The sequence below is a fragment of the Meriones unguiculatus genome, chromosome 19 (genome assembly GCF_030254825.1).
Source record: "Meriones unguiculatus strain TT.TT164.6M chromosome 19, Bangor_MerUng_6.1, whole genome shotgun sequence".
NCBI lineage: Eukaryota > Metazoa > Chordata > Mammalia > Rodentia > Muridae > Meriones > Meriones unguiculatus.
The window spans coordinates 63,439,920-63,457,030 of record NC_083366.1 but is presented as its reverse complement, the minus strand read 5'-3'; the positions used below and the strand labels follow the sequence as shown (position 1 = coordinate 63,457,030).

At 48.1% G+C, this 17,111-nt stretch overlaps 1 protein-coding gene across 2 annotated transcripts in view; it reads left to right on the top strand.

Annotated features, from left to right (window-relative positions):
- Positions 1-16,464, top strand: part of Znf169 (zinc finger protein 169) — a 33,334-nt gene extending 16,870 nt beyond the window's left edge. For both annotated transcript variants that reach the window (XM_021638188.2, XM_021638187.2), the window contains exons 3-5: positions 2,729-2,855; positions 3,266-3,361; positions 10,834-16,464. In XM_021638188.2, the coding sequence (XP_021493863.1) occupies positions 2,729-2,855; positions 3,266-3,361; positions 10,834-12,725 (2,115 nt within the window). In that variant the 3' untranslated portion in view covers positions 12,726-16,464. The remainder of the gene's footprint in view (positions 1-2,728; positions 2,856-3,265; positions 3,362-10,833) is intronic.
- Positions 16,465-17,111: the final 647 nt, after the last annotated feature.

Genomic DNA, 17,111 nt, shown 5'->3' with positions numbered 1-17,111 from the left:
ACACACAAACCACAATTTCCTTTGAACGTCTGTGTGTGCTACAGTTCATCATTCGCCATCGGTTTTTGGCCACCTGGGGTTGTTTCCTCCTTTATCGGCTGGGAACAGTGCTGTTACAAACGTTGTTCTGCAGTGCTCTGGGTTTGTGCTTTTGGAGTTTTTGGAGGCTGTGCACATGCAGATGGAATTGCTCTCGAGGTGCCGTCAACCATCTTTATAGAAATGTTGTCATCTGTGTTCCCACCAGTAGCGTGCAAAGTGCAGAGTTTCACTTTCTCTGCACTTTGATGGCTTGTCCTCGGTTTTTTATAAAGGCTATCTTGATGTTTACACGTTAATGGCGAAAAGCTGAATTCATTCTTTTTTAAGATTGAGGACAAGCAGAGAATGTCTGTTTCCTACATTCACTCAATGTAATGCTATGAGTCTTAGCAAGAGCAAAAAAGCAGGGAAAAAGGGGTGGAAACATACATATGATTAACTACAAACTAAAATTGTTCTTATTTTCTTTTTCAGTTATTATTACAATTTATTCACTTTGTATCCTGGCTGTAGCCCCCTCCCTCTTCTTCTCCTAGTCCCACCCACCCTCCCTCTTCTTCCCCTATGTCTCTCCCCCAGTCCACTGATAGGGGAGGTCCTCTTCTCATTCCCTCTGACTCTAGCCTATCCAGTCTCATCAGGACAGGATGCTTGTCTTCCTCTGTGGCATGGCAAGGCTGCACCACACAAGGAGAGGCGATCAAAGAGCCAGCCACTGAGTTCATGTCAGAGATAGCCCCTGTTCTCCTTGCTAGGGAACCCACTGGAAATTGAGCAGCCTATGAGGTTCATCTGAGCAGGGGGGTCTAGGTCCTCTCCATACATGGTCCTTAGTTAGAGTATTGGTCTCTGCAGGACCCCCTGTGCCCAGGTATTTTGACTCTATTGCTCTCCTTGTGGAGCTCCTGTCATATCCAGGTCTTTCTGTCTCCCCATTCTTCCATAAGATTCCCTGCACTCTGCCCAAAGTTTGGCTATGAGTCTCAGCATCTGTTTGAATACCTTGATGGGTAGAGTCTTTCAGAGTCCCTCTGTGGAAGGCTCCTGTCCTGTTCCTTGTCTTCTACTTCGATGCTTATCCTGTTTGCCCTTCTGAATGAGGATTAAGCATCTTTCCTAGGGTCCTCCTTGTTGTTTAGTTTCTTTAGGATTATAGATTTTAGTATGTTTATCCTATATTACATGGCTAATATCCATTTATAAATGAATACATATCATATGTGTCTTTCTGCCTCTGGGTTACTTCACTCAGGATGATTTTTTTCTGGTTCCATTCATTGGCCTGCAAATTTCATGATTTCCGTGTTTTTAATTGAGTAGTATTCCATTGTGTAAATGTACCACAATTTCTGTATCCATGTCACATGACAGTCCCCGTAGAAAATCTCAGGGAACTTAGCAGAAAATCTTCTTAGGGCTTGTGAGTGAGTTTGGACAGGTTGTACACAAACAGCCATATCACAGATCATGTATCTTGTAGCAGTGGATATGCATCCAAAGTACAGGCCATTAAAATCACACACACAACGCAGACAGAAGCCCAGAAGTGTAATGCAATAGACATACTTGTAGGATCATAATGCTGGGAACTACATTTTGTTGAAGAAATCATAGTACACATATCCATATGGTAAGGGCTGGGAGATGTGACATAGTAAAGAGGTTGGTGTTCACCAGTAGAAACACGTGGCGTGTTGAGCAGGTTTGTGTCAACTTGACACTAGCAAGCTTTCATTGTCTGGGAGGAGGAAACCTTGATTGAGAAAGTGGCTCCGTGGGATTGGGGTGTGGGCAGCCTGTTTAACATTTTTTGGTTAGTGATTGATGGAGAGGGCTAAGCCCATTGTGGGTGGAGCCATCCCAGGGCTGGTGGTCCTCGGTTCTATAGGAAAGCAGGCTAAGCAAGCCCTGAGGAGCAAGCCAGTGAGCAGCACTTCCCCATGGCCTCTGCCTCAGCTTCTGCCTCAGGTTTCTGCCCTGTTTGAGCTCCTGTCCTGGCTTCCTTCAGTGAGGGACTACAGTGTGGAAGTGTAAGCCCAATAAACTCTTTCCTACTCAACTTGCTTTTTGGTCATGGTGTTTTATTGCACAAAGAAAACCTAACTAAGACAATGGCAAACAGAAATTCTGCTAAAGTTATAACAGTTTTTGTGGTTGTTTATAAGTACATACAAGATTACTCTGAAAATTGTATAAGACCCAAAAAGGTTTTTAAAAATAGCTACGTAATTTTGTAAGTGAAGTTTAACGGCCCAGTGGTGTGTATCTAATCCCATCTACTCAGGAAGCTGTGGTAGGACAGTCTGGAGTTGAGCCAACATCAGCATCACAGCAAGAACCACTTCAAATAAAGAAAAATAAAAAAGTAACGTGGACAGATTCAGTCTTCTTGATTTCAAGCCCTGGTATATAGCTGCAACAATTAAAGGTGTGGGTTTTGAAGGTCTTGCATGTAGATCAACAGAGCAAAATAGGAAGCCCAGCATTTCTGGGTTCTGTGTATCGAGCTGTCATCCATCTATGGATGTTGTCTTCAGCGTACACAGGTAGGGTTGAGGGTTCAAAGCAGGACCTGTAAATGTCATGCTGTTGTACCGGCTCATCCCGTTCTTCCTGCCTTGGTTCTGAACTGGTTACTGGTTTTAGCTCAGCTGCTTTGATGAGCAGGAATGTGTTTTCGTTGCAGGCATTAATGGCCTTCCATGATGTGGCTGTGGCCTTCAGCCAGATGGAATGGGAACTGTTGAGTCCAGCTCAGAGGACCCTGTACAGGGAGGTGATGCTGGAGAACTACAGCCACCTGGTGGCCCTGGGTAAGGTGGCTGTGTCAGGCCTTGGAGTCTACCTGTGGGCGTCGTGTCTGTAGTGGCCAGCGTGCCCGGTTCTTCAGAATGTGCATGTTTGGTAGTGAAGTTGTGTGTGTGTGCGCGTGTCCGTGTGCATGTGCGTACACATTCAATGACTGACGGCGTGTTTCGAGGCTTCTTTCTAGGCTTCACCCTTCAAATATGGGGGGAACTTTATTTACTCAAGCACAGGGCATGATTACCCTGCTCCCGAGCCAGGATTCCTTGCCCTGACTTTTTCTCAGTATTCTGATATCCTTTTCCATCTCTGTACTTCCCTTCCGGGTGTGTGACGCTTCCGGCATTGGCCTGGAGCTTTCTTGTAGCCTCTTAAGCCACTAGCCCAAGGTCACCTTGGTTTTGTTTCTTGTCCATAGGAATTGTGTTTTCCAAACCGAAACTCATCACACAGCTGGAGCAAGGGGCGGAACCCTGGAGAGATGGCAGTGGATGCCTTTTGGACCTTTGTCTAGGTAAGTGGAGGACTGGGCAGATGAGGATGCAAGGCAGTGAGGAGCTCAGCAGGCAAGGAAGCCTCTTCCCCCATCCCCCCAGGCTCCAGGTAGGGCTGTGCAGCGCTGCCTCCTCCTCCCACCCCCTCATGCTTGCCAGGAGGGGCCACCTCTGGAGGTCTATTTCTCTGCTTGGCTCCAGCGGCACATTGAGGATCTCCTCCTCTGGTGCCCTTGCCAGTCTCGCTTTTGATCTTCAGAACAGTGCCTGCCCTTGGAGACAGACTAGCCTGCTCCTGCTGAACTCTCCTCAGTTTCTGTCCGTGACCCAGAAACTGCTGTACATCACACCCACCTTGTACATTCACATAGCTTTGTTTTCTTAGTGATGGCTTAGGTAGGATTACAGCAAAAGAACTGTAGTACCCTGGCAGCCCTGTGGGCGAGGAGTGCATTGTCCACCAGGGGGCAGGCTTGCTGCTTCCGGGACAGTCCTGTTTCCCTGCTTCCTTCCCTGGTTACTTTCCGTGACCACCAGTTGCCATTGTATCTTGCCCCGTGCGTCCCTCAGCACAGCACGTTCTTTTTTGCATGTTTTTAAACTCATCTGCTCCTGCTATGCACTCCCTAATTCCTGGCAGTTAAATCATGCTACTCTGTATTTGTATAAACACTGGAAGAACTCAAGACCCAGAGCTAGGACTGAAGTAGCTGTCCATACACATGTGCATCCATACTGCCTGAAGCAGGCAGGAACATGAGCTCCAGTGGCAGCGTGGGAATTCTTTTGACACATCCTTACCAACAGTTGATGCTGTCTGACCCCATTTCCCCATCTTTTTTGGAATCTCATCGGGGTATAGGTGGGTAAAATTTATATTCTCTCATGTGATCTGTGTCTTTTCCATTAATTTATTTTTGCTTTTAATGGCATTTGAAAAGGGTTTTTGAAACAGGCGCTGTGTAGCACCGGCTGGCCTGGGACTCCCTCTGTAGACCAGGTAACTTTGCCTGCAGAGAGCTCTGCCTGCCTCTGCCTCCTGAGAGCTGAGATGAGATTAAAGGTGTGTGCCACCACACTCTTATTTTTATTTTTGTTTTGCTTCTAAATAAACACCCTTAAGGAAACTCACACCCTTCCTGAGGAGCTATCAACTACCTCCTTTCTAACCCATTTCCCTAATATATTCATTTGAATTTTACTAGAATTTGTGTAAATTGATTCATATAGGATCTAACTGCCTTCTACACTTAGTATAATTACTTTGAATTTTATCTATGTGGTGTACACCAATAATTCATTTTTTATTGGTAAGTAGAATTACCTCATATTGATATATCCTGATTTATTTACTGAGTGTATCTGGACATAAAGAGGATGTGTATTTCTTTAAAATGACATTGAAATAAGGACCAGATTCTCTTGCCATGAAAGCCAATCAGGACAGAATAAAAATATCACCCATCATACCAAGAGCCAGGAAATTACAACCTGAAGATGACAGTGACATTCAGCTGATGAAGTGGCAGGAGTGTGTAGGGAAATCAGAGATTAGGTGGATGCATGGCGTGAATTTAGCACTTGGCTGAGGTAGAAGAATGGCAAGAATCGCAGCCTGGGTTACAGAGTGAGTTCAGGGCCAACCTGAACAACTGGAGACCTTCAAAATGAAAGGGGCACAGTTCACGGTTAAAGTGCTGGCCTTGAATGCACAAGGCCTCAGGTACCATCCCTAATTCTGAATAATTAAGCATTCTAAGGATTTTCCACCTTTTACAATGTACTCTTGAAATAAAAAGAGTATAAAAATATCAGCAAAGAAATATTTTACACAAAAGATAACATCTGCAGTTGCTGAAATATACAATAGAAAGTGTGAACTCCCTGGAGGGGCTTAGCTATGGAGTTAGAACGACAGATGGACTCAGTGAACTTGTCGTATATTTTAAGACAGGGTCTCACTCTGTAGCCCTCTGTGGCCTTGATCTGACTTGTCTAGATCCACTTGTCTGCCTCCTGCGTGGCAGGATTGAATATACACACCTCTACATCCAAGTGGAATCAGTGAACTTGATTCCAGAACAGTAAAATGTCATAAAAATGAACAAAGAGAGGAAATAGACTGAAAAAAGAATGGCTTCAGAGACTTCTGGGATAAAAACAAGAAGAGAGCCCTTGTGTCATCAGAATCCAAAAAGGATACTGAAAAATATTTGAGAAAACCATGGTTGAATACTTACTGAAATATATAAACATATAGATACAAAAAGCCATAGTAACATTAAATAAGCATACATGCATAAACACTGAGACACATGATAAATACAGTTTTGGAAACTAAAATAGAAAAAAAATCTGGAAGGTTTCAGGGGAGGAAAATGTCTTGGCTATAGAGGATTTGAACAAATAAGGTCAAGGAGGACATGGCAGGAATTTTCTTCAAGTGCCGAAAGGATTGTAAATTCTACACCTAGCAAAACTATCTCAATACTATTGAGACATAAAAGGAAAATGATTCATTGCTGTTCAAAGAAATAAAGAATTTGTGACACATGGCATGTTAAACTCTAGGTAAGGAAATTCTTCAAAAAGAAGGACATGGTGAAAGAAGTAATCCTGCTCTCATCCCTAACACCAAAGATCAAACCCAAAATCACAACGACTACAAAAAAAAAAAAAAACCCATTTAAAAAAAAAGAGAAGTCCTGGAGCCTGAGCATTAGAAAGAAGAAAAAACTTAAGAGTACAAATATGGCACCACAATAGAATGTCCTTTTCTTTTAAAGTTTTTTGCAGCTATACTGATGATTAAATCGTAAGTTTTTACCTTACTACAATTTCTTTAAAAAGTATGATAAATGAGAGTACAGAAGATAATGAAACCTAAACAAGGGTAACATTTTCTCTACTTCAGGTGGTAAAATGTTGATAGGTATACTGGGGCAGCTTCCCTCTCTGGGCTTTTCTTTGAGCCTTGTGTGTTAGGGTTAGGATATTTCTATTCTACCATTGACAGAAGGGGGGGGATAGACACCAAGCAAAACACAAACTAGGAAGGCAAATGGTTATGGCTCAGATAATTCTCTTGGGCTTGCTCTGCCCTCAGGCTCACAGGGGCAATGGCCAGGTCCCCCATCAACTTGTGTCAGGGGTTCCATTCCTAGAATTCTGCCAAGCCCCATCCCATGCCATCAGCCAGGGGTCAGATGCCTTCTCAGAACTACTGTGGTACCTTTCCCTTTGAAACCAGTGTGGAGATCTGCTTGTCTAGTTTGTGGACTATCTCTGTGGTGGAAATGACACTGGTTTGATTTGGGGGCCATTCTCTACTTTTTTTTTTGAAGCACAGTGCATGTTTACATCAAAATAGCTCCGCTAAAAATGAACTAGTAAAGAACCAAATTAGTAAATGAATTGAACAGACAGTTGTCAGAAGAAGAAAAACAAGTGAGCAGTAGATGTGTGAAGAAGTACGCAACATCTTTAGCCATCAGGGAGTTGCAAATTAAAGTTGCATTTGGTTCCATTCCAGTTCAGAAAGTTGTTTTCTACATTTCCCATCAATCTCCATCAGATTGGTTATTATCAGAAAAAAAAAACACAATACAAAACAAAACAGCATAGATGCTAGTGAGGATGTGGGGAAAAGGATCCCCCTATGTACTGCCAATGAGAATATAAACAAATGCAGCCTCTACAGAAATCAGTATGTCAGGTCCTCAAGAAACTAGAAATAGAACTATTGTATGACTCAGCTGTATCACTCCTAGGTATATACCAAAGGGATTTGCAGATTGAGGAAGGTGACTGAGAATCATTGTTAAACAAAATAAGCCAGAGTGCTCGCACTCGCGCGCGCACACATGCACACACACACTGTCTCTCCTCTCTGTGTGTCACACACACGTCATAAAACTTAATGGGATCAATTGTAAAGTGGAGGAGACACTTAAGGGAAGAGGGAAATGGAGAAAGTAACGGAACATACGTAATAAGAAAGCAGAAGTTGGAAGGAAGAACCAGCTAAAGGGAGTGTAGGGAAGATGGTGGGGGAGGAAGTGAGGGGGTGTCATGACATACATACATGAAGGTGCCATGATGAAAAAGCCTCATTTACAAAATCCATAATATTAAAAAACCAGGTTCTTCTGACAAGAGCTTTAGACTCCAGGAAGTACAGCAGCCTTTCTCCGCTTTATCCTATTTTCCTGTTCTCATTTGGTCCACCTGGCAGTGTTTTTGGGCTGGGATCCCGTGTCTGTGGCAGGCTTCTGCCATTGTGGGTGGCGATATGGTGCACAAAAGGCTGGCTAGTGATGCTCAGTGTTTTCTTCAGAACAAGCCTTGTCTTTCCATTCTGCATAAGCTGAAAAGATTCCTTTTAACAATTCAATTAATTTCTTGCATCTTACACTAAAGTGGTAAGGACGATCCAAGCTGCAGCTGTAATGCTTTGCTCAGGAAATTTCTCAGCTAAATATTTCACTGTGCATTAAGTGTACTCTTCCACAAAAAACCGGAACACAGTTCAGAAAGTTGTTTTCCACATTTCCCATCAACACTTCCCCTAGGCCCATTTTAGTGTATCCTCGCCTCTGTCACCCAGTTCTGAAGCAGTGCCACATTTTTCCATGTGACAGAAATATTTACTTATTGGTATCAAAAATCTATATTTCTTCAGAAAGACAGCACAAGTTCCAGAAGGATGGAGGTGTTCCCAGGGAATTGGCTCACACAGTGAAGGAGTCTGACAGTCAGGATTTGCAGTCAGCCAGCTGCAGCTCTGCAAGGAGCGAAGCAGCTCAGAGAACTGTGGGCCAGGACTTGTGCTCAAGTTGGGAAAGTGGGAAACTATTTCAAGTAGGAAGGCACTCAGGAGCAGAATTCTCTTGTTGGGAATTTAGTCCTCTTCAGACCTGTGCATGATGGGATGAGAGTCACTCATTTATTGTGTATACAGTGTTCTGCCTGCACGCCAGAAGAGGGCACATGATCTCATTATAGATGGTGTCAGCCAGCACGTGGTCCTGGGAATTGAACTCAGGACCTTTGGAAGAACAGCCAGTGCTCTTAACCTCTGAGCAGTCTCTCCAGCTGAGTCACTCGTGTCACAGAAGGCAAGCCCTGTCACTTTCACTTTGCCACATGGCTACACTGCCAAGCGAACTATGAGGGCAGACAGCCTTATCAGGAGCCACGCCTCCCGTAAGGGCGACGTGGCTGTGTTTAGGGCAGTTTAACACCAGACTCTCAACAATTCCCCTGCTGCTGAAGACACACAGAAAGATGAACAGTGGACATGACTAGTATTTATTGTTATGGGTTCAGGAATAGGTGTACACTGACCACTCACACTAGATTGATGGAAGTTTAATGAACACTGAACAGAGAACTGACAGGTTAGGGCCACATCTGGTCTTGGGAGACGGTGAAGCCAGTCTGTCTTTAAGACAGGTTTTTTATTTTTTATTTTTAAAAACGAAAAACCATAGCCAGCTAAGGTCATCACCAGGTGTAGGAAGTGAGATAGGGGGCCAGCATTACATTATTTTGACCAGTTAAAACATTTTCAAGTACATTGTATCTAGATAGCTAGATAAAACATTTCAAGCTGATTGGCTAGGATATAGGTTTGGGGACTTTCCAGTTCCCCATCATTTCAGAAGAAAGGAATATAGCAGGCTGTTGTGGTCTTAACTCTAACAGAACACGTATTTACCTTTGAATCAAGCAGAACATGCATTTACATCTATTGTTTTATTCTAAGCAGCAAGTATTGAACTATTGAATTGTACTCCCGTCTCAGGCTCATAGGGCCTGAGAACCTGAACTTAATTTCACCTTATGATCAAAATGGAGACTTAAAAACAAAATGGCTTCTGTTATGCCAAAGGCAAAAGTAGGTCTTAACAAGAGAATGTTAACAGAGGAGCTACAGTTACGCTGAGTACTAAAGGTCTCAAGAGAGGGTCTGTAGAGTTTAAGCAGCTTAACAGGTTACAACATTAGGACCAAGTGGGAATATTGGTAAGACGAGGCAGGGGAACCTTTTCTTCCTTTGAAGTCTCAGGCAAGTAGTCAGCAGTATATTCTTAAAGCTGTTAAAAACTCCAGAATTACAGAAACTGTGTGTTGTTCCATGCTAAACATTGAACCCAGGGCCTTGTGTGTATCAAACGTGCCCTGCTGGGCAGCTATAAATAGCTGATAGCCGGGAATGCAAACAACTGCCAGGAGTTACGTTAATACGGACAAACTAGCTTAATGAGTTAGTGAGCCGAGTTAGAACACTTCCCGAGGAGATGCTGCCCACTTCTGGAGGCCAGACCTGGGTACCAAGGCTGAAAGTCAACTTTCACAGTTCAAGGCCTCAAGGAACAGCATTAGTAATTGCCACGGAGAGCCTGTTCAGCCAGCAGAGACACCCAGAGAGGCAGCTCACTGAGCAGTTTTCTTGAGAGAGAACAGAGGAGCTTTGGGGTTAGGCGGGAAGCTTCATGGCAGTTACTATTACTAAATGCCTCAGTGTTTTCAGATCAGGGCAAGTGAATCACGGGTGTAATCGGGCTCAGCAAACGTCTCTGGTTAAAGGTTCACAGTGTGTTTTAGACTGTGTGATGTATTCCTGTCTGGTGTGGAAGGAGATTCAGGTGGTGCGTTAATAACTGACCGTGGTCCAACAGCCCATAAACCAGTTGGCAGCCCTGTTCTTGCAAGTGGTTCACAAACGTCTTGCTTTGTATTTGTCGAGAAGGAGCAGGTGGGTCTGGAGAGGCTGGACATCGAGTGCTCAGTCGGAGCTCATCAGATTTTTTTATAATCAGCTCCAAGTAGATAGGGACCAATTGTCGTGGAGCAGGTGTACTGACTTGTCTCCCAGGCTGGTCCTGTTACCAGGGGGAAACGCTTGTCCTTCAGGACTTGAAGAAAATCCAAGGGAGGCTTGGAGTAATTAGGCCGCCAGCGCCAGATTCCTTTAAGGCTCCTAAGCCGAGGCCATGGCGCCTTTTCTGAGTGAGAGAACATTCAGCTTAATATCACATATGGATCTCTAACACTGGCTTACACCGCCTCTCCCGCTGGAGGAAACCTTTAGGCAGACAACTTGAGACATGGCCCCTTTCTTTCACAGCAGAGGAAATCACTGGAGGAACTTGTGGTAACTCACTAAGAGCAAGTGTTTTTGGACGCTCATGCTGTTAGCAAGCTTGATTGCGGCAGTTTACAGAGCGGGCGTCGCCCTTGAAGCTTTTCCGTGTTCTAGTTTTCCTGACGTTCAGAACTGAGCTAAGGCTGCTTGCAGCCATCTGGAGTACAGGTCTGTAAAGCGGGCGTTTGCCGTGCGCGTCGGTGGAGCACAGGCCTGTAAAGGGGGCGTTTGCCGTGCGCGTCCGTGGAGCACAGGCCTGTAGAGGGGGCGTTTGCTGTGTGTGTCCGTGCGCTCGTTGTTGGGGAACCTCTGCGATTCTGACCAGTGCTCTCTCTCCGGCAGAACCCAGGATGGAATTAGAGGCCCATGTCCCCTGCCCGATACCCTTTGCCAGTCCGGAAGTCCTCCGAGCGTGTGTGCCGAGCGGACAGCCCCCTCACGCCTGCCCTGGCCCACCGGCAGGCAGCAGGCTGCAGTCGGAAGCTGCGGGCTGCCCCCACGGCGGAGGAGACGAGGAGGGAGACAGCGGCGACGCCCTCCTGCAGAGGGCGAGCCCCAGCCCGTGCCGCGGCCACGCAGCCTGCTGGGCGGAGGGCAGCGGGACGCGGACGAACCCCGGCCTGGCGCAGGCAGGGCTCCCCGACAGGGCGGGCGCGGTGTGGCGGGGACCCGGGGAGCCCCAGCCCGGAGCGCTCCTCCACGGAGCCTTCCCGCTGGCCCCGGCCTTTCCTGACTTCGGTCGGGGCTTCTGCCAGGGGTCGGAGGTCACGCCGCCGCAGCCGCCGCCCGGGGCGGAGAAGCCTTACTCGTGCTCCGAGTGCGGGCACCAGTTCGCCCACAAGGCCTCGCTCACCGTGCACCAGAGGAAGCACTCGGGGGAGAAGCCGCACGTGTGCGAGCAGTGCGGGCGGGGCTTCATGTACGTGTCGTCGCTCAACAGCCACAAGAAGGTCGTCCACTCCGGGGAGCGGCCGCTGGCGTGCGCCGAGTGCGGCCGCGGCTTCCGCCAGCAGATCGACCTCCTGCTCCACCAGCGCACCCACCTGGACCAGAAGCCGTTCGCCTGCCCCGAGTGCGGCCGCGGCTTCTGCCGGAAGGCCTCGCTCATCCAGCACCGCTGGAGCGCGCACTCGGGCGAGAACCCCTTCCTGTGCCCCGTGTGCGGCCGCGGCTTCCGGCTGCTGTCCAGGCTCCTCACCCACCAGGTCACGCACTCGGGCGAGAAGCCCTACGTCTGCCCCGACTGCGGGAAGCGCTTCGGCCAGAGGGGCACGCTCATCCGGCACCAGAAGACGCACACCGGGGAGAAGCCGCATGTGTGCCGCCAGTGCGGCTGGGGCTTCACGCAGAAGGTCAACCTCGTCCGGCACCAGCGGGTCCACGCCGAGGTGAGGCCCTACCTGTGCCCCGAGTGCGGGCGCGCCTTCGAGTTCAAGTCCCTCCTCACCAGGCACCGGAAGACGCACACCGGGGAGAAGCCCTACGTGTGCGCCCAGTGCGGCCGCGGCTTCAGCCAGAAGTTCAACCTCCTCGGCCACCAGAGGGTGCACGCGGGGGAGCTGCCTTTCCTGTGCCCCGAGTGCGGGCGCGCCTTCCTGAAGAAGGCCACGCTCGTCCGGCACCAGCGGACCCACGCGGGCTGGGAGAAGCCCTACCGGTGCGCCGAGTGCGGGCGCGCCTTCGAGTTCAAGTCCCTCCTCACCAGGCACCAGAAGACGCACACCGGGGAGAGGCCGCACGTGTGCGCCCAGTGCGGCCGGGCGTTCAGCCAGAAGTTCAACCTCATCGGCCACCAGAAGACGCACACGGGGGAGAAGCCCTACGCGTGTCCGCAGTGCGGCCAGAGTTTCAGGCAGAAGTTCAACCTCCTTCGGCACCAGAGGATCCACACCGGGGAGAAGCCGTTCCTGTGCGCCGAGTGCGGGCACGCCTTCGGGAAGAAGGTCTCTCTCCTCCGGCACCAGAGGACCCACGGGGAGGAGAAGCCCTACCGGTGCCCGGAGTGCGGGCGCGCCTTCGAGTTCAAGTCCCTCCTCCTCAGACACCAGAAGACGCACACGGGGGAGAAGCCCTACGTGTGCGCCCAGTGTGGGAAGGCGTTCAGCCAGAAGTTCAACCTCATCGGGCACCAGAGGAGCCACACGGGGGAGAAGCCCTACCCGTGCCCCCAGTGCGGGCGCGCCTTTGGTTTTAAGTCACTTCTCACCAGGCACCAGAGGACACACTCCAAGTAGGAGCCTCCTGTGGACATCCTGTGAGGTTAGGGGCTGCATGGGGTGTCACCTCTGGCTAGAGGACTCGGGCCAGTCTGTAGGGAAGCCATGTTTTAACTCTGCCCTCTTTAGACTTGCTCTGGGAAGGAGTCCGCAGCGTGCAGGGATTGTGGGGGTGGCGTTAGCCGGAAGTTTGACCTCCGCAGACATCAACTCCGAGCAGGAGAAGTGTTTGGCTGGCCTGTTGTCTTCCTTTCCCCAGGAGCGTAAGGCTGGCAGAAATCACTAGTGACTGTTCCGCTTTCCTGAAATGGAGTAGGGGGAATATCCTTGTTTGTTCACGAAATCATTGGTTTATGGTTTACTTTCTTCAGTTAGCAGTATGTGTTAGTTCTCCAAAGCTCCCTAACAAAATACTGCAAAACAAAACAAACAAAACGAAAACTTACTTTGCCACATATGTGGAGCCTGGGAGTCATTTGTCAGGCTGGCTCAGGTGTGGGCCACGCCTCTCCACAGCTGTTGGAGGCCTTCCTGCTTCGCCTTGTTGGCACAGGACCCTCTCTCCTGTACAAGCTTCTCTAACTTTGATTACTTTTTAAATGTAATTTTAAAGATCTAATCACTTTTTGCTCAATAATTCCCTGAACTTATCTCTGCCCTCATGTTTTGTTAGTTGCAGCAAGAGCAAGTAAGGCCACGCTTTGATAATCTGTAGGGCTCTCATCTGAGTATTTTGTACTTATATTTCTTAAAATACCCCCTTTTGGGGCCATCAAGATGGTTCAGCAGATAAAGGCATGTGCCACAGAAGCCTGGGTACCTGAGTTTGATTCCTGGAATCCACACAGAAGGAGAGAACCAGCTCCACCTCCATACACGCTGTGGCCTGTGTACTCGCTAGTGACCATAAACACTTCATCCTGTAATACACGAGCATCCAATTCAGCCAAGTTCCTTGCCACTGTGTGGCAAGGATTCTGTACCCAGTCTTTTTCCACCCTTCATCCTCCCCCCAGCCCCTATCACCAGCTGGGAAAGAAGGCTAGAGGGAAGGAGGGAGGAAGGAAGAGAGAGATCCATTTCTAATTTGTTTCTTCTTTGAGCACGACTGCTAACAAACTACAACCAACTCCACCTAGCTTCGCCCTAGCATTATGTACCCTCTGAAAAAGTCCCAGAATTCCGTATGTCAAACAATTGAAGAAAGTATCTGCAGCTGGCAAAACCACGCTTCTGCTAGAGCACGAGGCAAATTATAGTCACCTGCTGCGAAGCAGCTCATATCGACACACCTGGGATGCAAACGAAAACATTTTTAGAATATTTCTGTATTTTTAAAAAGAAACCGAAATTTTAGAACTCTTACTGTAGGATACCGGTTTTTAAGTCAGGTGTACCTGATTCCTGTCGGAGACCTTGTCAGAATTACTTCACACATGCACCTCAAATGGATTCTAGCCTCCACATACATAATTCCAAGCCATGAACACATTTTTAGGTTTGTTATGACAATATCTCACTCTTGGTTCTAAAATCCGTATTAGCTAGGGTTACCATAGCACTTTCCCCGTTACTTCTCTTCTCTTTCCCCATTCTTGCCCCCAACCCCATCCCTTCCTACCTTCATTTTTTTCAGACAGGGTCTCATGTAGCCCAGGAAGGCCTTGAGCTGACCATGTAGCCAAGATTGGCGTCAAACCCCATGCTGGGTTTACACGTATGTGCAACAATGCCCAACCTTTCCAGTCTTACAAGGACACTTCATATTAGATTAGGCCCAGACCTTCCACATTTCTGAACCTCTTTAAATGTTCTACCTCCAAACACAATCACATCATCGCAGCTTTAACACACGAACCGAGCTTGGAGTGGGACATGGTTCAACACAACAGTATTCTCCCTCCGTTCCCAAAGTTGTGACTAGCCATCAGCTCCGGCCATTCCCTTCCTCCACAGTGGTAGAGATGTCAGGAACCACTAGTAAATGCTCTGCTTTTCTGATGGGGAGGGAGGAGAGTTGCATTTCCTCCCCCATCATGAGGTACTCGATGTGTGCTTTTTACATGGCAGCCCTCTGTACTTCATACTCTTTAAATAAACTGGTTCTCTGCAAAGCTGCTCACCCAGCTCTAGACTGCACTGTGATCTACTGTGGAGTATTCCCTGGCATTGAACTTCTTGGGAGCCATGGAGCATTTACACTGCACATTCATTCTGGGTCCTGTCTCTTTAAAGTGAGTAATGTCTTGAACCTCACTTTCTTGAAAGGTTCTCCAGTGTGGCTGTCCTGGAACTCACTACATGGACCACGCTGGCCTTGAATTTGGAGATTTGCCTGTCTCTGATGCCCTAGTATTGGGATTAAAGGCCTGTGCCACCACTGCCCAGCCAGGCATTTGTTCTTATCCTGTGTGCATCCCGAAGGCTCATCTCATTTAGTTGTGCCCGCATGCCAGTGGTCCAGCCTGAGGAGTCACACCCTTCAGTCCCAAACTTCCGTAGTCCTCCAGCCAGGAGTGAGGCATCAGAGGCTACCAACCTTTTACATCTAGCCCCAGGCAATACTTCTCAAGTCCCTTTTCTCTAATCTTCAGAGTCAAAGGTCCTTAATCCTGAAAAGTACACACTCTAGGTTTGGCCCCAGCCTGGTCCCCATGACGTCACATTCACCATAGGATTGGTCAGGACTTGGAACGTTTCCTGGCTCAGGTGAGGTTTCCCCAGAATGAAACCAAACGATTTCAGTGAAGAGTCAGAGCCTGGGGAGGATGGATGGAAGAATGGTAAATGGGTATCACTGGCCCTGCCATGCACCTGGGGATGTCCAGGCTTGCTTGGTATCCTGGCCAGCCTGACGGGGGGCTAGGAATATCTGGGGATGGGACCTTACTTCGGAGCCTCTTTGCCTCATCTTCTCAAGTGGCCTGGACTGAAAGTGACGTGTGTATGTGGTGTGGAATCGGTTCACATCAAAAGTTTTAAATTTCATTTTCCAAGTGGACACCAACATATGTATCTACCATTTACCTCAGTAGTTTGATCAAATCTACCTCTCGTTCCCTTTCATCTAATTCCTCCTCTCTCCAGCAAGCTTTTCCTTTCCAACTTGATGTGCTTTCTGTCTTAAAAGAAAATTTAATAACCATGCTTCTAGTTGCTTTTCTGTTGCTGTGATAAAACACCACAACCAGAGGGAACCTAAGCACGAGAGAGTTCATGTTGAGTGACGTCTCCAGAGGGATGAAGAGTCTGTGATGGTGGGCTGGAGGCTTGCTAACGAGGCAGCATGGCGGCTGGGCGGGACGCCGAGAGCTCGTGCTTTGCTGTGAGCGCGAGGTGTAGGGCACAGCACTCTTAAAAGCTCACCCCAGGAACCTCCCAACCTTCCTGAACAGCACTGCCAAGTGGGGACCCAATGTTCAAACGCCTGAGAGTCTGGGGTACAGCTTCTCATTCAAATCACCACACCCCTTCCCCAGCCATGCTGGGGAGCTTTGGCTGGTGATGTTCAAAGTCTTGTGCATCCGGTTGCACGGCTGGGCGTTCACGTGTGCAGCTGTACTGTCTGGCACAAACACTGTTTTGCTCCAGAGCCTCCCTCTGGCTCTTATAATCTCTCTGCCCCTCCCCCAACCCCTTTTTGTGGGCCTTTATATTAATTTCCAAGTACGGCAAAAAGAGGATTCTCAGATGAGGGCTGAGAAGTGCACGAATACGATACGTAGGTATAAAAATAAGAAATCTGGGGCTGAAAGTTTACTACTCAGCAGTCTGACAGTATAGTAGTTTCTGCCACAGGGCCAATGACTTAGCCAATGGCGTGCTTTTGGCACCAACCACGGGCTCCATCTGTGGAGCGGGCTTCACCTCCAAGCAGAAAGTAGCCGGTTGCTTCCATAACATTCGTGCCACAGGTGCATGATTGAGCGTGTCTTGCTGGGTCAGTCACTGTTGTAGCTTGCAGGGCTCACGCCTAGCTAAGATGGTTGATGATTTTTTTCCTCCCCCGATAGTGTACATAGAACTTTCTAGCATTCTGAAAGCTCTCCAGGAGGGATGGGATTTTCATATTGTTACCAGCTCAATTTCTCCATGTCTGTGGCACAGGCAGATGGTGGTTCGAGCAATAGGATTTTACTATCAAGTTCTGAATAGCTCAGAACAATGGCACCTGCTGTAACCTTTTTGAGGGAGTGGTGTCTAATCCTCATTGACCAACAACTTCAGGTAAGCCATACCTGGCACTAAACTTTTTGATAGCCAGTGGTATGTGGGAGAGGCATTGTCACCTGTTAGAGGGTGACTCCCTTTACCCCCCTGCCCTTTATATATGCGTGTGTATATGCCTCAGGACGCCTCTGAAGTACAAGTTTCCATGTGGCACTCTTTAGCATTAGTTATCCT